The following is a 20,979-nucleotide window of genomic DNA, read 5'->3' on the forward strand; positions in this document are numbered from 1 at the left end:
CCATAATTTCAGTTTAAGCATTCCCCCCCCCCCTTTTATCCTTTACCTTTCTAATGGTATCCAAGCATTATAATCTGATATCATGACATTGCATCAAGTTGGAGGGGTTAGTTAGACATTGGTATGTGTATTGAGCTCAGGATAATCCTATATAATGTACACAAATATGCAAAGCTTTTAATTCTACTTGGTGCTTTCCAGCAATCCCCTCTATTGGCTGCATCACCCTTAAAACTGTTTTTGAGGGTAGGGGGGTCCTCTGAAATGAGATATTGCATCGGGAGCTGCAGTCAGTACGGGAGATTGCTGAAAAATTGGTGCCTTGCCATTTGTGTGTGGAAGCTCTTTCTGCTAGCCCAAAACCACCCTTGGATACTACTAGAGCTAGACAAATATTTCAGTTTTAGTTTCTCCTAGCTTCTCACTTTTCAAGTTCAGTTCACCTTTCCAAAGCAGTCTGCAATAAAGAGGAGTTCTCATGAAAAATCAGCTACCTAACACACCTCTTTGTATGCAATTTGCCTAATGTGAACATTTTTGCAAAGCATTTTTGACTAATGTAATGCATTTCTTTATGTTATTTTCGCTATTATATGCATACTTTTACCCTAGTATATGCATTTTCGTTGCACATTACCTGGCTGTGGAACTGCATTGAATAACTCAAAAAGGGGCAAATTTTGAAGTATGCCTATGTTTCAGTTTGCGTATCGTTTTGCAAAATGCAAATTAGGCACGTTCGCTTTACATGGGGGATTTCTACCCCTTCTGCAGATACAACCTGTTAGGAATGGGCCTGAGTGAGGAAGTTCCCAATGGTTCTTACCATGTTTCTTGTTCCTGGTTAGAACAACTCAAGGAGCAGTTGAAGGTCCCACGTAGCCTCTGCCTCTGCTACACTAGCTATAACAATCAGCACTCCTCCCTTAAGACAGAAGCAGTTATTCTGTGTGCCTAAACAAATGGTAGCTTTATCCATGATAACATTGCATTCTGTATTTTTGGTGCTGCTTTTCTAATTCTTATTCTCCATTTAATAGACTGCCTATTTGTAAGATTTGTTTAATGCTTCTAAACATAGCTTCAGTGTGTTCTAGCCTTTTTCCCTCCTCCCCCTTCTTCTTTAGGCTCCTTTTGTATTTAGCTCATTCCTTCTCATGCTTGTGATCTGTGTCCTTATTCCAGGCAGGGCAAACCCCTGTATTTTCTAGTCTACTGAGATCCCCTTCCTGCCAAAGGAAAGGAAGAAAGAGAGGACTATTTTCCTTGTATCTCCCTTTTCTTCTATGAAAAATCTTGCAACAAAGAATACGGCTCCTTTTCCCTGTAGTGTGAAGAGATTTCAGACAAAACACTTAACCTGCATCCAATCAGGATTTGCTGCCTCTGGTTGCCAAGGGAACTTCTTTATATTCACATCATTTTAGCATAACTCAATGACTACAGTTATTTGCGGTGACTTGGTGGGAAAGCACTGTGCGTTGGTGACTTTTCCAGTGTTTTCTCTAGTGTTTTGGGTAAGCCTTGCTGGAGAATATCCATTATTTATCCGTAACACATAGCTAACAGAAAATGGCCATTGTAAGGAAACGATATAATACACACACAAGTGAAACATGCACAGGAATATTACCCATTGTCCAGAATATATAGCAAAAGTTGTTATTCATTGCATATTTGGTGAAGGATCAGTTTTCTAAAACCTAGTTCACCTTGAAGCTTTTTGCAGCAGCGACGAAACGATTCCTGAATCTATCCCATCTGTGGTGGGGAAGACCAAAAAGGAATGTTGCCTGTGTAATGTCAGAGATCAGTATCTGCCTCTGTTCTGAGTCATAATGAAAGTCAGTAGTGCTCTGTATAATACATATAGATAATGCATGAATATATCCAGTGGAAATCTGGTAGCCTTCCATATTAACTTCAGTATAATATGTTGTGGTTGTGTATTGAGTATTCCTTCTGAATCTCACCTGGTACATTTCGGAGAATAAGCATGTAGACTGCAGAATATATTTATATTTATTTTTCAGGTGTGGCTTTGTTAATAACTGTTAAACTTCATCCAAAGTTGGCTAATGGGCAGAGAGAAAACTCTCTCCTGCCCAGTCTACAGTGCCATTGATCCTCATCCAAACAGCCCAAAAGTCATATTAAGACCTCCAGCTGCCCTTGCTGCCTTTGTCAGCAGCTAGAAAAGACATTTATTAGGTATATGGCAAGCTAGTGCCATTAATTTTCTTTGTGTAGCTAGTTAAGAGCCCATTAAATTTCACAGGTAAAGGGAATACAGAACATGCCCTGAATTCATCTCTTTGTGGGAATGAATAGGCTGTGTATATAAATGGAAAAACGTGTTGCGTAAAATTATATGGGTCTCTGCTCATGAACAGATTTCAGATCATATTCTATTTAGGCTAAAAATGTGCATCTTACATCCCAAGGGCTTGTTCACACATTCCTGTTAACTGTTTGATAACTGCAGCAATGACTTGTATGCGTGTATGAACCAGCAGAGAGTTAGATACAATTTTAACATTACTAGAAATGTTGAGCTTGAAGCATTTAGCTGCTAGTCATTCCATGTAATCAAGTTACCAAGCTGATGCTGCAACACAATAACATGGTTGCCCCAATGAAAACTGTTCAAGTAATGTGCCTGCATCTGTGAATCAGCCCTAAATGTCTGGAATCTGACAAAATGTCTGTAGCCATCTAATCTTCAGCAAACCTGCAAGCATCTTAGGGGTGTGTGTTAATAAAGTTGAAGCAAGCTTACTAGGCTTGAGAAGAATAGTCTCTCTCTCTCTCACACACACACACATTCTTTTGAGGGATGGGGGAGAGAAAGTGCAGGAGGCTGAATATGTTCTGTCTTCCACTCCTGTTCCAAGGATCATAAAAATTTCACAACCCTCCCCCGCCCCGTTTACTTAGCATTGCTGTGCCCTAGATCTGACAATATATACCTCCAGTAGCTATAATGAAATCCATGGAAAGGAGGCACAAAGAATCGGGGGGGGGGGAGGGGGGAGGAAGACATCAAATGATGGCAGCTTTTATTCCCTGCTGTTGAACTGAAAATGGGTAGATAGTTTGCAACCAAGGCTGGGGGAAAGAGCATTTAAACTTTATTTACAAGACAATAAATAATACAAAACCTACCTGACAAATACTGGAGATGAGTGCTGTCATTGAATTCTTATATTGTAGCTGATGATATTTTCTTTGAGACTCACTGAAATGAGCCATAAGTACTATTTTGGGGAGGAAAATGTTTTTACAGAGGCCCAAACAGTGCCATTGTTGCGAAAACATTGTGTGTTAGATGTGCAGTCAAATTGCTTGCCTTTATCGCATTTACGTGATGTATTAACTCCTCCATTTATACATGGGGATATCAAATTTGTAGATTCAGACATTGTAGAGCTGCACATCTTTGTCCTGGCCTTGCCTGATCCACCTTGCAAGGACTGCTGCCCCAGATAGTTTACTCTGAGATCTAAATAGTGATGCGTTTAAAACACACAATAAGAGCTTAGTTTGGAACAAGGATTTCACCACAAATCTTATCCTCCATGCCAGCATTAGCAAGATGTGATTTGTGGGGGTCCCAGCCTGAGCACGTTCATGCCCCTTGCTAGGAGATTCCTGCTTTGTAGGGGGTTGGACCATATCTTTCAACTTTCAGATTTGAAAATAAGGGATCAGCAGCCTCACCTGTCCTAGGGACAGTCTACAGCCTATCTAAGAATCCGGGATGGCAGCAGGAAGCAGCGGGAAACGGCGCTGGATTAAGGGAATTTCCCGCAAAAAAGGGAAGGTTGACAGCTATGGGTTGGACTAGATGGCCCTTGGGTCCCTTTAATTTAATTTAATTTAATTTAATTTGAATTTACGGCTATTAGCCCATAAAATATGTACAAACATAAAAGCACAGAAGCATAAAAAACCAATACATCTAACAACAGAAGGGGAACACCACGATGCAAGGGAGGGTCATTGAGCAGTGACAAATAACAGCTTGGGGCCCGGAAAGATCCAAGGGACGGTTCACAGAAAGGACGGTTCACAGAAAGGAAAACTGGAGGCGAGATCCGTCATGCACTCTCATCATAACTGTCCGATTAGTTTTTGTTGTTGTTGTTGTTTTTTGGTGGGGGTTTTTTGGTGGTTTTTGTGTGTGAAATAACCGCATTCAGGAATCTCGCCACCTGCAGAGTTACAGAAGGGTCTGTGTCCTGCAAAAGCAGTGCGGCATGTGACTCAACGGGCCTGCCAACCAAGCGCAGTAAAGCAGGACCCAGGAATTTAGTCCTGGCTATGCTATGTAAGGGACAGTTGAACATTATATGCGGAAGAGATTCAACTGTTTTCCCGTCACACTCGCATAGCGGAGACACCAAACCCTTGGAAAATCTGTGGCTCAGCAGGTTCGATGGGAAAACATTGAACCTTGCAACAATAAATGCAAGTCGGTGTGGTACAGATGAAAGAGATGACATGTATGATGGAAGGCCAAGTGGTGGGGTTATTCCGTGATACCTGGGGGAGCAGACACCCCCACCCCTGGAGAGGTTGTGTTGATTTTCAATGTCTGCTAATCTTTGCTCGATAAGGCTTTTGGCTGAGCGTAGGTTCATCTTTAAGGAGTCCGCTGGGGAAATTCCGATGCTCAGAAGTTTGGCATGGATTTTTCGTACCCACGGGTTAACAAAGTCATCCCGCCAGAGGCACTGAAAGAGGTAATGGTCGGGAAGCCTATGCCAGCTGGACAGCCAATAGCCAAAGACTCGCTTCCAGATGACAGTCTCCAATGATGCAATCCTTAACTCCAGATGTATGGCTGCATTGCTCACACACATGGGGAGTTTCAGGAGGCGACGGAGAAACTGATTCTGCAATGTCCCCAACAATGTTAAATTGGACCCTGGGGCCCAGAGCAGGGCAGCATAACAGAGGGTGGAAACCACTTTTGCGTGGTACACCTTCAATGCAGAAGGGATGTGGGAGGCTCCGTCGACCGCGAAAAATTGGAGTAGAGTGTAAAGTATTGTTTTCCCTTTGTTCAGTAAATACTGTATCTGTGGCTTCCAGCTTAGGTTGTAGTGAAAAAAGACTCCCAGGTATTTAAATTTGAAAACCTGTTCTATTGGACTCCATCTAACTTCCAGCTGTAAGTTTTCCGAGACCTGGTAAAGACCAGTACTTTAGATTTTCCATGATTAATTGTCAGATGGTTGAGTTTGCAATAAGCCGCAAAAATCTTTAGAGCTCTGCATAAACCGACTCTAGAGTAGGAAAGGATCGCTGCATCGTCAGCATATAAGAGCAGAGGGCAGCGGAAATCAGCTAGGCGGGGAGCATGAATGTTGGCTTGAGACTCACTCAGAAAGAGCTTCATGTCGCTAATAAACAAGTTGAAGAGGAGTGGGGCCAAAATGCAGCCTTGGCGCACTCCTCTATTTATTGGGACCTCATTGGATAGGTTTCCCGCCGGTGTGAGTCTCACTCTAGCCGACGACCCGTGGTGTAATTGGGTTATAAGCCATAACAGCCTTCTATCTATACCCCATCTCTCTAATTTCTTCCATAGACAGTTTCTTAACCTCAGATAGAGCTGACAGAAGTGCCATATCACATTAAGGAAAGTAAACTGTATTCCATTTCCAAAGACTTAATTTTCAGACATATTACAGTGGTGCCTCGCAAGACGAAATTAATTCGTTCCGCGAGTTTTTTCGTCTTGCGATTTTTTTGTCTTGCGAAGCACGGACTTTGGAAAAGCTTCAAAAATCACCAAAGTCTTCAAAAACCTCACCGCGTGCTATGAGTTGCTCCTCGAAGTGAATGCACGGTTTTAAGAAAAAGGAAACAAACTTGCAAGACAAAGGAAACAAACTTGCAAGACGTTTTCGTCTTGCGAAGCAAGCCCATAGGGAAATCCGTCTTGCAAAGCAACTCAAAAAACGAAAAACTCTTTGTTTTGCGAGTTTTTCATATTACGAGGCATTTGTCTTGCGAGGTACCACTGTACTTCCTCCAGTATTGAACTCTGGTAGAGCAAACAGGATAGGAGGCAAAAGGGGAACCACGGAGAAACAGGTGAGATGTATTTACATACTTGGATGAACTCATATGGTGAAGTCTAGAAGAGTTATTTTTTTTAAAACAAAACCAACAGGGAGAAAAAGCACACATGCCTAAAACAATTCATTGGGGGGAGGGGTTAGTTTGGTCTGTTTGAGACACAGCTTAAAATGTCCTAGAGGGCACACGAGTGACATTTTGGAGCCCGAAACAGGAGCAGTCTGGATGTAGTTGGACAGCAGCTCCTGTTAATCTGAGACATGGACCACATGGGTTGACAGGGGCTGGAGTCCAGTGATTTCTGGACGCCACAGGTTCCTGACCCGTGTGTTAGGATGTGAGGATGCACTGCAAGATTTTAGGCTACAGCTTACCAGGGAGCAAGCTCATTGAGCATAGCTGAATTTACTTCTGAGTAAAGCTATATCAAGTAAAGCTTGTATAAGGTTGTGTTCTTTACTGTGTTATCTCAGATGCAGTTTTTCAGACTCTTTTATCACAGGATTCTTTCAGAATTAGAATAAACAAGTAAGGACTTAATCCTTGCAGCAAGATTTTGCATCTTCATAAACATGGCATTTAGAATATATCCTGCTCCCTTCTTACAGATTCAGAAGACTGAGATCTCTGGTTGTTTACATTTCTGGTTGTTTTCTTCAGTGTTCTGTAGTTCCTATGGCTACAAAAGCCATTTCAAGAACTCAGATTCCAAAGCCATGCTGATACAATTCTGCAAATTCTGTTTCCACTTCCCCTCCATAGAAATTCTGCCTCTGGGAATAATTGGGGACGAAATTAAAAAAGAAGATAAGACATTATTCCAGTATGCTACAGCTGCCGCTAGATTATTAATTGCCCAAAACTGGAAAAGCCAAAGTATCCCACCAATTAGTGATTGGCAAACAAAGTTATTCGAATTTGTAGAACTTGCAAAAATGACACAAAAAATTAGAAACCAAAAGAATACAAAGTTTATTAATGACTGGAATAAATTTATGATTTATATTGAAGGGAATTACAAGAACCTAAAAACTATAGCAGGACTGATATAGATCTTACGATGTGCAAATTATTGTAACTATCAACTGCAGGAGAAACAAACTATTCATACTAAGAAGCCTGAAACCGGGAGGGATGGAAGTCAATAGGTGTGTAGAATAATTAAAATACTTAAAGATATAAAGATATAAATGAGAAGACAAAGAAGCGTAATGGAAATCGACATTGTTTATACGTTATGTATTGATATTTATTTAGTTTTCTTTTTTGTGTGTGTTGGGGTTTTTTACAACTGTTGTAACCGTTGATTTGTTTTTCTTTTTGGTGATCTAATGTGAAAATTAATAAAAAGAATTTTAAAAAAAGAAAAAAAAAAGAAATTCTGCCTCTGGTGTGTTTTCAACATGCCTCTGGGACTAGATCTTCAAATCAAACCCTAAATTAAATGTTTCCAAACAGAAGTAACACTTCATTCAGCTATCATGACTGTAATCACAGGCTAGAAATATGCAAGTGACTATTACAACAGGTCCTCCAGCTCTCAGTGACATATGTCACTCTCTGGAATGCTCTGTGTCTGAAAAAAAGACCTAGAACTTTGTGAACTATCTGGTGAGGCAGGCCAAATTCTGTCATTAAGGGGGGAAAGAGCCTGCACTAGATGGTTTTGGTTTCTTTCAGCAGGTAGCCTTTCTGTAATATCACAAACTGCTTTTGAAAACGTTCCTCCATTTCATAAGCAGTTTGCCGTATGGAGAGTCTACCCCAGCCAATTAGGAGCCCTACTTGGCCTCCCAGATGAGAGGGCAAAAGTAAATAATGTGCATCACTTTTTGTTCTTGCCTTTTTAATACATTAATATGTTTTGAGGTGAAATCATGACCTGCTGATTTATTTATGAGTAACCGAAACGGCAGAAGATTTTTCAGAATCTTGACAAAACTCCCATCTTGAAACTTGTACTGTATTGGATTTAGAATTATTTGGGTAGTATGTGGAATCAACAAGGTCTATATATTTTATTCTGCTATGTAGCATATTATACCACCTTATAAAAGTTACTGCAGAGTAGTTAAAGGAACAAATTTTTACCTCACACACACTGAATTCCTTTTGATTTTTGTGAATTCCAGGCAAGCAACAAGATTAACCTGATAACTCTAATACTTAATTCCAATCTGCTCCCCTGTAAAAACAAACAAAAAATACCCCTTGCTTTTGTTAAACTAACCACACACAAGCATACAGTGGAAATTAAATAGCTGTAAAACTGTTGTTTGCACTTTTACCCAGTATTTAAAAGACAATTATTTCCAGAAAGTTGGCACTTGTAACCATACAGATGATAAAATTGATTCCAGTTACAGTTCATCTTTGTTTGGACAGGAAATACCAGTAGTGTTTGAAAAATGGATTATTAAGGACTTTTGGTTCGCTGAAGGTGGCTCACACAGCAGCGTACTAGGAAAAAGTGTAGCATTTCTCCAGCCCGGATTATTTTCTCTGCAAATCTTTGGAACAGGAAATAAAAAACAGCTAATGGTTCATGGGGCATGTGGAATTAGTTTAAGCAAACCTCAGCCCTTCTCCTTCTGGCTGCCTCCTCTTTCCTATGCTGTTTTGTCTATGGTTGCCTCAGCATATGTCAACAAATTTCCTTTAAGCTCCAAAGAGGAGTGAGCAGTGGGAATGCAGGCAGTATAGTGGTCCTTTCCATTAAGGTGGAAAATTTAGAACAGATGTGCATTCAAGAAGGTACAAGTTGGTCTTGTTAAAATATTTATAAAGAAAAATAGCTTCAGGATCTTCCAAATAAATCTCTATTGACCTCTAGAGATATGAGAAAGGGGTATGGTTTTTGTTATTCTGATAGCATTCTTTCCACACAATACTTGATGATGAATCAAGAAACGCTTAGATCTGGGAATCTAAACTGAAGAGGCATAAGTAGGAACAGAAAACAGTTGTGACTTGAGGCTGGATTATTGTTTACTTAGTAGTTAATGAACAGAATAATTGTTTCATGGTCCTCTTATATCATCAAATTTGCTGGAAAGAATGCTGCAGCAGCAAAATGACTAATTAAAATAAAATCCTATATATCCTAGAGGTCTACAGCTTTGGATACAACTACACAACCATGCTTACTATATGTAGGATTCCTGAATGAGGTTTTCCCTTAGGAGATAAACACTTAGGAAATATCAGGGTATAGTTTGATGTATGTTATCCAAGTGGCATGGATCATTAAGAACAGAGTTTGGGGGCTAATATTTTCACAGGGAGCAAGGGAAACAAAGTGACCCTTGCAAAGTGTTTTTTTTTAAATGCATTGTCATTTCTAAGCATGAATGGCATCCAAATGTATATTGAATCATTACAATTAGTTCAGTAATATTTAGGTACTTAAATGCTAACTGATGATTCATTCTTCCAGTTCAGTTTCTAAAGAACAATGGTACAAAAAAATGAAGCCAATATTATTTTAATAAACTATTCAAGACATATTGAATACTCCTTGCAGTTTAGTCTTGTCATGTCATCGGTCTCTGAACATTTTAAAAGTTTGCATGTTGTTGTGTGTTTAAAACATGCTGTGCATTTATAAAGCTTTTATCATCCCAGCTAATGATTTGGCTCCATGTTTTGGACATAGAGTTTTGAAGTTGGGGAAGAAGGAGAGAGGAACAGGAGGAGCTCAAGCTTCTCCTCCCAAAAACCTATCCAATTCTGCTCATGACATCCATGGGCCTTTAACAAATATTAATACGTTTTAGGCTTCATTGGAATGCCGGTTGATATAGTAAGGCATATCATAGGTCAACGGCGAAAGTCAATTATTAGTCTTAGTTTGCCAAATCAGTCATTTTGTACCATGAGTCCACATTCTAGTTTATTGGCCAATTATGTTTTGCCCATTTGACATCGTGGATGGCAAATCATGTTTTGTCTGCACTGAGCCATTGTGCATCAAGTACTGAAATTAATTTATCTCCAAAATGTGTACTTTTACTTCCCTATGATTAAGAACAACATACCACCACTCTTTTCTAATACAGTGGGGAAAGGCACAGAAACATTGCCAAACGCTGGAAAATTGAAGTGCTTGTCCTTAGAATCCAGGTGTGTCTGGTTTCTTACTTCACCAAAGAAGCTTTTATTCTCTTGAAATGTAGATATACTCCTGTCAGCAGCAGAAAATGCATTTCAGAAATGTGAGCTGGTAATATACTGATACTTATCTCTTACCAAAGTGCACAGGATATGAAATTGGCATCCTCAACATATAATAATAATAATAAACCAAGTTGCTGAATTATTGGAACATATATCTAAGAAACTGATACAGTGACAGATGAAGGTAGCCACTATTGCGTACTCGTTTTATATGCCCTCTGTGCACACAGTTCAAAGTACAGGAAAATAACAAATTCCACAATGTGTGTGTGATAGATACACACACACAAAATTTTAATTGTGGCTTCCATGTGTTTCTAGGGAAAACTAATAATTCCAGTATGACCAGCAAAACTTGCCTTTGATTGCTGATTTGGCCTCTTTCTCATAATCCTTAGGACAGTGAAAAGAAAGGATTTATGAATAAGCTCTATGCCATCCAGGAAGTGTGTGTCAGTGTCCAGAACATCCTTGATGAAGTGGCTTCCTTTGGAGAAAGAATAAAGAAGTGAGTGTTGACACACTGGTGCTCAGTTGCTCTCAGATGGTGTTCACATGCCTGTGTTTCCCCAAGGAAGTTGTGAAATGTTACCTGTTTTAATTTAGACAAAAAACATTGTTATGATGTACATTGCAAAATAACATTATACATGTTTTGCCGCTGTTTGTAATTTTTATCGGGATTTTACAAAAAATATGTAGTACAGAACAGAAATAGCAGTGCATCTCTGAAGGAAGAAATAATTCTGAGTCATAGTTCATAGGCTTAACACTTCGTGACAAGAGAGACCATGCAGATGGCCAAGCTGCCCCTGACACTCTTGAGAATAACTGGTACTCTGTATCATCCTGCCAAATGGCAAGAGCACATTAGGTGCTGATGTGGGGCAAACAGGTTATTTGTATGGGCTCTTGGGCAACTTCAGCGCAAGAGCCTGAGAAGATGGGGTGGGTAGAATCAAAAGGATTTCAGAGACTTACACCCATTCCTAAAGAACTCACTTGAAAGCTACACTGACTGATTTCAATGAAAATGGGTGTGTTTAAAAATCAGAGCCTTGTGCAAGGGCAGCAGGTTGTGTTTTGTCTCTCCTGCCTCTCCCGCAGCACTGCCATCAGCACCTGTTTGAGGCAGGATCTCACCAAGCTCTGAGCGGTGAGAAATTTTAGGGGTTCCTGCATGTGCCCTGTGTTGTTTTTATTGGAATGAAAGTAACTGGAGACTTCTGGCATGTATGTGAAATCAGGTTTATTTATACAGAAACAGCATAAGATGGAAGGTTCACTCAGCCTACTCTGCCATTTGGTTCTTAGGGGACTCCCAGATTCCATAGCACTGGGTTTTTCGTAGAGAGCAAGTCTTGCATTTCAGACTCTGTTCCAAGGCTACAAGTCTACTGTTGTCTTTCAGATGGAGAGGTTGCTTGAGGAGATGACCTCTAACTGGGGAAGCAAGGGGAAGAAAGACATAGCAAGATCACCTCTACTTCACCATCTCTTTAGTTATGCAAAGGGACATTTTCTCAACTAAAGGGAATCTCCCAGGCTAAAATTGTCCAATCATTCTGACCTCTTCAGTAGTCTCTCTTTCTGCAGAATACAACCTTGCAACTATTTTTAAAAACCAAAGGGTCCCAGAGTATTTTATTCCCCTTCCTCATTTCATTTCATTTCATTACAATACCATGTTCAGTTTGGCAGTGTGTCAAATTGCTAAGAAGTTGGTAGGAAGGGATGGGAGGAGACAGCATGCCTTACTTCTGTTAATTTTTTCATTCAGCACATTTAATTGGACTGTTCCGTTCTTGAGCTGGCTGGCAATCGTTGCCCTCTGTGTGTTCACAGTCATCCTGTATTTCACTCCACTGAGATACATTGTCCTTGTCTGGGGTAAGTAAAGCCTTTCCTTCCCCTCCAAACCTGTATATGCCACATAGAACAAACTGTTTATAAGGGATGAGTTATATTGTCAGTAGTTTTCTGTATTTATGATCATGAAGCTACTACATGATGGAAACAGACAGGTTAGTTAGAAATCACAACTGTGTAAAGATTTAGACTCACCTGCAAAACACATTTTTCTTGCCCAGCATCTTAGACTTAATCATGCTATAAACATGTATCCATGAGGATTCTTCATATATCAAACTGTAGCTTTGTCTAGATATAACTCTGATTTATTTTCACCACTTATATAAAAATAGTGGCATTTCAATTTATATAGCACATTTAGGACAATATGCTTTTGTTTAGCCTTTTATCAAAGGAAATATATAGAGGCAGTTCCTATGAACTAGCAATGAGAGGTCACCTTTAAATGAACAGAAAAGATACATGTATATTACACAGGCTGCTTCATACATTTTTTAAAGTGTGCCTTTGTGTGCATTTTAGAGCAGGAATAGCCTACATTGTGCCCTCTAGATGTTATTGGACTGCAATTTCTGCCATCCCTGACCATTGACCATGCTTGCTGGCCATGATGGGAGTCCAAAAGCATCTTAAGGACACCATGTTGGCTAGTCTTGCTTTAAAGTAACCAGCAGTGTAGAATGGCATGTGATGAGTGAGAGTTAAAAGGTGTTTCAATTAAACACTAAACTTGGGAGGCCTTTAGTTAGTAAAAAATGTTCATTTGATTTACTGGTTGGGACCAGAAGACAAAATCAAAATTCCCTCTGCCCCAAGGAAGAAAGGAAGAAAAGTGAGAATAATAGGAGCACTTGGCAAGAATGGGTTTGTAGCCAATTGTGTCTTAATATCATTGTAAGAGCCACTGGACAATGTATTAATATGATTTATCACTTTATTTAGGGATCAATAAATTTACAAAGAAGCTCCGAAGTCCATATGCAATCGATAACAATGAAGTACTTGATTTCCTTTCCAGAGTTCCTTCAGATGTGCAACTGGTATGCATTTGACTTTGATCTTAAACTCATTAATTACTGTTATCAGGCAGTGTTAATTTTACGTGTACAGTGGCATCTCAGGTTACATACGCTTCAGGTTACATACGCTTCAGGTTACAGACTCCACTAACCCAGAAATAGTGCTTCAGGTTAAGAACTTTGCTTCAGGATGAGAACAGAAATTGTGCTCTGGTGGCGCAGCGGCAGCAGGAGGCCCCATTAGCTAAAGTGGTGCTTCAGGTTAAGAACAGCTTCAGGTTAAGAATGGACATCTGGAACAAATTAAGTACTTAACCCGAGGTACCACTGTACTTGCACATGATGCTAAAGTTTCACATTTTGGCAATTTTTAATGTAATACGTTCAGTTACAGTTCTGGCAGACAGATAGACAGATATATAACAAGGAAGCATCTCAAAAGCTTCCATTCATTATTTATTGTCTATTGATTTTGTAATAGGCATAGGTTTCTTTTGCGGGGATTTTTTTTAAAAAAAAAAATCTTAAAACTAGTTCTGCATTCCAAATGGGCCTATGTATATGTCACAGAGGCCTGCTGTTTGGGGGTGGCAGCGGCAAAGCATCCCACTTGGCATGCCACTGTGCCAGGTATAGAGACAATGTAGTGCCAGGCTGTTTTGCCAGACACTCCTCTCTTCAACCATGTATAGCCTGTGGTAGCAAACAGGAAGATGAAAGCAGAAGGTAGCAGCTTATAAGCATGAGCAGACAACTTTGCCCAGTATTTCATAGCAGCAAGATGGTCATATGGAATTGTCGCCACCGTTCGCTGATGGTGGAAATTATTCTTGAACAGTTCATTGCATGATGGGGACATTTTCAGAAATGTAAGGCTGCTGCACCCTCTGCACATAAAATCATATTTGCAGAAGTGTGCGTTGTCTGTTTATATAAAACATTTTCTTTGCTATGAATATTTCCATTAACTGAGGGTTGAATTTGAAACTGTTTAAAATAGCTGAAACATCAGTAGAAAGACACCTGGATAACTGCAGTTTTAATGTTCCTGACAAGGTGGGCCACATTATTTTGAGAATGTCATTCTACAACTGGGAGCTCTCTGTTGGTATAGCAAGAGACTCTTAATCTGAGGGTCATAGGTTGGAGCCCCATGTTGGGCAAAAGGTTTTTCCACTGCAGGGGGTTGGATTAGATGACCCTTGTGGTCCCTTCAAACTCTACAATTCTGTAAAGAAGTTTATAAAGTAGGTACTGTTCATTTTTAAAGTCATATCCCGTGGGGGAGACTTCACTGAAGTTTCTGCCACCATACTGCATTATTTCCTGGCATTATTTTCCTTGTGTTGCTTTTCCTCCTAGCAATACATAAAAGTATTTGACCTTTGGGGTGCAGGGCTCAAATAGCTTGTAGGTGTGATAGCAAGAATACTTCCTTACTCCTTTGCATGAATATTTTTAAAAAGAATCTTGTGGTTGTGTTGAGTTGAAATTTCTCTCTTAACTTTGTGTTTAAACAGGTGCAGTACCAAGAACTGAAACATGATCCTACCCACAGTCCAAGTAAGAGGAAGAAAAACAACCCTGGCTAGCCAAATCCGTGTGCTGAGGAGACCATCATCTGTTCAAGGGGAAAATAAAACTAAAAAGCTCTAGACCTAAGGAGCATTTCCTCTCTCTAAGCTTTATTTATTTTGCCTTTTATTCATAATGGGAAAATTTATAAATACTGTACAAAGGGATTTATCAGTGAAATTGCACATGAAGTTGGACAGAGTTATGACGAAGGCTTCAAATTTAGTTTAAGCTGAAGTTTTGTTGGAGTCCATTTATAGCATGAATGTGAAATGGTAAGTGATATGATAGGCACACATGACTGGATAAGTAAAAGATACATTTTTAAACTCATGCTCTGGTTAATTTTTAAAAGCTAACTGAGGATTTATGCATGGCCCATCCTTTTATCCAAAGAAGGTCACTCTTTTTTATATTTTATACATTTTGCCAGAAGAACAGAGCAAAGGCACTTATTTGTGTGTTTCATCCAAAAGAAATAAAACTGTAATTAGACCCTGCTGCAAATAAACAAACTGACTAGGGCTTGCCTAAAAAGCAAGCTATATATACACTAAACGCAAATGTCTTACTGGAGCTCCAAAGATTTAAAGAAGTTCTTAACACTTTTATCATTCCACCACAAGACTTTGAAAAAAAATATACCTGTATCTAAAATACTGCCAGGTTTATAACAGATTGCATCTTTAACTTTTTATATTGCCACTAATCTTGATTTGTACTTACTTAGCCTAGTGAAGAACCTGCATATCGTTCAGTAGTGAAAGAAATATTATCAGATTAAAACCATATTGCTTCAGGTGTCAGGCTGTGAACACCTTTTGTGCACATATAGTATGTCAATACTAAAATCTGTTTGCTTCCTAATCAAAAGGCCATTTTAAAAGGCTTTACAGCATAGCACTTGACCTAGTACTGTGGCAAATGAAAAAGAAACAATGTGGGCTGAATTTATATACCTGTTTTGTTTCTTCATTTGATTCACCTAATCAGTCCTCCTGATAGTTTAGTGCCCTGTTGCGTGGAAAGCATTTTTTAAATTGTGGCAGATGGGAATATGGTTTACATTTCAAAACATTGCCATTGCATAATGAGTGGCTAGGAATATATTCTTAAACTGTGACCAGTGGAGCTCTTGAGTTGAGTCTGTACACCTAAGGACCTTATCATGTGGTCCTTACAGAAAACCTGCAGTGGATGTCAAAAGGACCAATTAAGAACTAATGGATTTGTGCCCTCAGGGGGGAAAGAGATTCCACACTCTTCATTACAGGACATTCAGTCTGCGTGGTGGCTGCTTACCAGATTCTATTGCACTACTTACTGTTAAAATAGTCCTTTTTTTGAGAGAGAAATATTCAATAGTATATGCACAGGAAAATGTATATACATTAATTTACATCTAAAGGTATTCTTAAACTACATTTCTCATGAAAGCTGATTTTGAAAATTATTTTTATCTTAGAGATGTGTTGCTGTTTCTTACAAAAGAACTATTTTGAAATTGCCTATTTATACAACATGCTTGAAAGAATGCCAAACAAGTTATGTATCTGCAGGGAAGACTTGACCCGAACATGTTCTGGTTATGTAGCCAGGTGATCATGACTTATTCAATATGCACATGTATGCAGGTCGTGTCTCTGTTTATTGCTGATGAACAAATATGCCATTAATGAAGTCAACCTATTGAATCGTCTGTATTAATGTTGATAATTTCTTTTAGTCTGGAATATTTTGTTCACAGTGAAAACCTGTTACATAATACATGAAGACTTTTCTCCTTATTTGTTCACTTACTATTATCTATCATTCTGTGGGCTTTTTTTCCCCCTGTACAAAATGCTGACCTAACTTATTTATGCCATTAAACTCATATGACAAACGATTGATTTACTGTGTGAAACATTATGGGATAAAGAAGAAAGAGTTCATATACTCCCCACTCTCCCATGCTCAGGGAGAGCAAATGTCCACAATTTGCATAACGGTATTGATGGGAAAGCATCTATAATGACCACTTTGGATTGGGGCCAGCAATTAAAAGTAATATTGGTGACTGCTTAGAGAAGTTATTTTCTCTCCTAGAGTTATAAATGCACTTGGAATTGCTGCCTTTGGATTTCCCAACACCCCATCTGAGCTCTTCACCTGCAGGGAGCTGTTGCCTTTTGGTTTCTGCAATGGTTAACCGGATCATAGAACCATAGAAGAGTTGGAAGGGATCTAAGGATCATCTAGTCCAACCCCCTGCAGTGCAGGGATAACCCTAGGAAGCCCACAAGGATGACATAAAGACTACAGACCTCTCCTGCTGTATGTTCAGTGGCATGCTGAGTACTGAGATTCCAATCAGCTACCGTTAATGGCCACTAGAGCTTATCACGCATGAGTTTGATCCCCTTTTGAAGCCATCTAAACTCATGTCAGTACATTCTGTAAATGAATTGCATGGTGTGTGCAAAAGTGCCATTTGTCTGTCCTGAATATACAGTTAATCAGTCAGTTTCATTGAATGATTCCAAGTCCTAATAACGGGAGGGATAAAACCTTGTCTCCTCATTTTCTTCAAAACATGCATTTTTTTTATCGGCTTCATTCCTGTTCTCCATTTATTATATGGAAGTTCCATCCATCCATGTAGTAATTTTGTTTTCCCTTTCTGTACTTTCCCAGGTCTTTTTAAGATGAGGTTACCAGAACTGCACATGGTATTCCAAATGTGGATCCATAAATTCATATAGAATTCAGGTGCATGCCAGATTCCTGCGTAATCATGAGACTCAGCAGTATCTTTTCATAGCACCAGGTAGAGTATCACAGCTGGAATTTAGCTGCTGAATGAGTAAATAAACCACGTTTTTCCTGCCTGAGAACATGCTTTGCCTTTCCACACATTTATCAAGGGTTACTGCTAAGTTTACAAGCTTAGAATCCATGCAAGAGAGTTTCCATGAAATAATTAGTACCAAGTTCTTCATATTTCTGTTAGTGACTTGTCTGTAAGCTGTTGATGTTCTCCTTTGGAGAGGAAACTTCTTTGGGGAATAAGCCTGCCTTAAGCGTCAAGTGTTTCAAGATGCTCTGTGTGGTAAAATTAATTCTGGAGTGAGCATCTACACCTGTTAGTGTCCTTATTTTGATAACTCACCTCAGGCATTTTTTAAAAAGGCATTTGCTTTCAGAAGCACATAAAGCTGCTTTGTAGTAGAACAACATTTGCTATAAACAATTTTAAATCTATTGAGAGAGACAAAAGAAATTTGCAAAATGTTTAGGTTTTCTATCTACTGCTAAAATCCATTCATAGCTGTAATTTTCAAATATCACTTAGGGAGGAAAATGTTCATTTTTCACAGTAGATGTTTCATGAATTACTGTTTGAGATGCAATAAGAGAGAGAGATGGAAATAGTATTTTGGGTGTTTGTGTTTTTCTTTAATCCAGTAAAGTGGAAATCAGGTCACACTTTCAAGTCACATTTTCCACAGTTCAGTCTGAAGTGATCCTTTGAGCCTGAGGTTTATGTACTTTTACTTGGAAGTATTTCCCATCAAGTTCAATAGAATTTTCATCCAAATAAGTGTATATAGGAGTACAGCCTTGATGTAGTCTTAAGTTTGCACGGCTTCAGACATGGGAGCTTTAAAGTGCAAGCAACTGCAAAGTTCTGAGCTTGGTACCCTGAGCAGACCTACAAGTTGAAACAGTGAACAAAATGAAAAAGCAGCCATTTTAAACTAGCGACCAGGAATATTTGGCTAGGTCTGCAGTTTGTGGAATAGAGAGTGCACTCTGTTCAGAGATTTGACAGGAACCATGCCCGTCAGAGTGGCTGCAATCTGCTCCCTCTACTTATGGGAAACAGAATAGGCAGATGCACCTCATCATAGCATGACTCTTCCCATTGTTGCCATGCCACCCCTGTGCGGTTTTGCGAAGTGTTTTGTGATGTGTCAGATCAAGCTTTCCTCCACTTGCTTCCCTCCAGACGTTACGGACTGTTTGTTTTATTTGTTGCTTTTTACGCCAGAGTGTCTCAAAACAAGTTATATTGTATAAAGAACAAGGGACATTAAAACCTAATTTTAAAACAAGATAGAAAATACCTGTGTGTTATGTATGACATCCTACATACCACACCACTTAAAAGGAGGGCACAAAGTGTCCACAGACATAACTGGTTACTCTCCCAATTAAAGACCAAGGGACTGAGTAAATAGAAATGCTTTGCCTGGTGCCTAAAAACAGACAACAATGGTGCCAGGTGCTCCACAAATAGGGGGGAAACAAAGAAAGAGGAGGAGAAGGAATGTGGCAATTTGTGTAGATCTGGCTGAGCAGGTGGTGAAACTCACCTCCTCCACTGATAGTCCCAGCTGCCACACCCAGCAAAGCCTCCAGCTGGGGCCTACTTCAAGCTGACAAGCCTGACAGGGCTGTCAATCAGTTCAGGGGGTGGGGTAATAGTGAAGCCAGTGTTTTCATACATTCCCAAGCAGGAGGGGGGGAAAGGAGGAGGAACATAGCAGCAAGAATATCAGGGCTGGCTGGGTAGGTGAACCAACAAAGATTCCATTTCCCACTATTGCTGACTGTTGGCTATGCTGGCTGGGGCTGATGCAGGCAAAATGTTGGGAGGGCACCAGGCTGAGGAAGCCTTCATCAAACTATTCAAGGTTCTTGTGCACCTCCAGGTGGTGGTTGAAGGAGGAAGCTGCTAGATGTTTTAAGGTGATATGCACTGCAGGTGGGCAGGTCTTGGCTTGCCATTAATGGATGGGTGCTTTGCAGCACATCTGAAACAGTGGCAGAATTGGGGACAGGGAAGAGAATTAAGAAGAAGTTCGAACTTTCTGAGTAGCCGGTAGTCTCTTCCTGTCCCTTTTCTCTCTCACACACCACACACTGTCTTGAGATTCCTGTAATGATTATGAACGTAAACATAGTCTGTTAACTGATGGTTGCAAACAGAAATACTCATAATAAGGATGTTGTTGAGTATAGCATTAAAGCAGAGATGCTAAGAAAAGTTTCGAACAGTCAAGAAAAGTTGTACTCAGCTTGATCCTGCAAGCAGCGGCCCCTTTTCCCCAACCAAGAATGGGGAAAACTGGTGGAAAGCATTATTAAAGATTAATTTTTGAAGCAGATAGAAGAACCAGTCTAGCTGAAGCAGAATCAGCATGGCTTCTGCAAAGGCAATTCCTGCCTCATAAATGCATTTGTATTTTTTGAGGACATATGAATCAGAACTGCGAGCTTCCCAATTTGGCTCTTGCAGTTGTTTTCCCCAGATCATGTCCACCTGCCCCATGCTTGATAGAGGCAGCTGGATCGGGTGCTTGGTTTTTTATTTTGTTTTTTAAATGTATTTTTATTAAAGATTTTCTTGATTTACAAAGGTATATGCAATGTCTCTCATTTTTTTCCCTACGTAACAATTTTTTAAATATTTTTTTACAAATCTGTTTCATTTGTTGAGACATTAGGAAGAATAGGGGGAAAGAGGTGGAGGAGGGGAAAATATGAGTGGGGGTGGGGTCAGGTGGTGATGTTTCTATTTTACTTAATATATGTGGGGTTTTGTGTCAGCGTTGCTTGTGTGGGTTCTCTGCTGTTCACTTGTGTTCCTTTGGTGGTGAGAGAGGTTGGGGTTGGCCTAGGGTGTGGGTGTTCATTTGTGGTTGGCTGTGGTGATCTTTGTTTTCATGTGTGAGTGGGGTGGGTGGGTGTTTTGGATCAGGTTAGCCATATTGATTTGTATGCTGTTGGTGGATTTTTGTCATTGTCTTGTTGGGCTGTGTATGTGATAAAGGGGAGCCATACCAGGGTGAAGGAGTCTTCTTCTATTTGTCCCCGTGTCAGTTTCAGTTTATTGGTTATTTTTTCTAGTAAGGCTGTTTCCCATACTATTTGGTACCATTGGTCCATGTTTATTCCTGACAGGTCTCTCCAGTGTCTGGTTATGATGTTTCTGGCTGCTGAGCGTAGGTGGGTTATGAGTTCTTTGTGGCGTAAGTGGGCATTGTTGTCTTGGAAGATGTTTAGTAGGGCCATTTCTGGGGTGATTTCTAATACTTGCTTGGTTATTTTACATATTTCTCGTATGACTGTTGTCCAGAATAGTTGGATTTTGGGACACTCCCACTACATGTGGAGGTGGAACGGGTGCTTGTTCAGCCAATACTTAGTGAAAGCAAAATTGCCACCCCCACCACCCCCATCAGCTGCACAGGGAGTTCAA

At 39.8% G+C, this 20,979-nt stretch overlaps 1 protein-coding gene across 13 annotated transcripts in view; it reads left to right on the top strand.

Moving 5' to 3' along the window:
* MCTP1 (multiple C2 and transmembrane domain containing 1) overlaps window positions 1-16,624 on the top strand; it is a 187,388-nt gene extending 170,764 nt beyond the window's left edge. For all 13 annotated transcript variants that reach the window (XM_079995387.1, XM_079995384.1, XM_079995386.1 and 10 more), the window contains 4 exons: window positions 10,665-10,774; window positions 12,047-12,156; window positions 13,081-13,178; window positions 14,678-16,624. In XM_079995387.1, the coding sequence (XP_079851513.1) occupies window positions 10,665-10,774; window positions 12,047-12,156; window positions 13,081-13,178; window positions 14,678-14,749 (390 nt within the window). In that variant the 3' untranslated portion in view covers window positions 14,750-16,624. The remainder of the gene's footprint in view (window positions 1-10,664; window positions 10,775-12,046; window positions 12,157-13,080; window positions 13,179-14,677) is intronic.
* The last annotated feature ends 4,355 nt before the right edge of the window (window positions 16,625-20,979 follow it).

Source organism: Podarcis cretensis (assembly GCF_951804945.1).
Source record: "Podarcis cretensis genome assembly, chromosome: 11".
Lineage (NCBI taxonomy): Eukaryota > Metazoa > Chordata > Lepidosauria > Squamata > Lacertidae > Podarcis > Podarcis cretensis.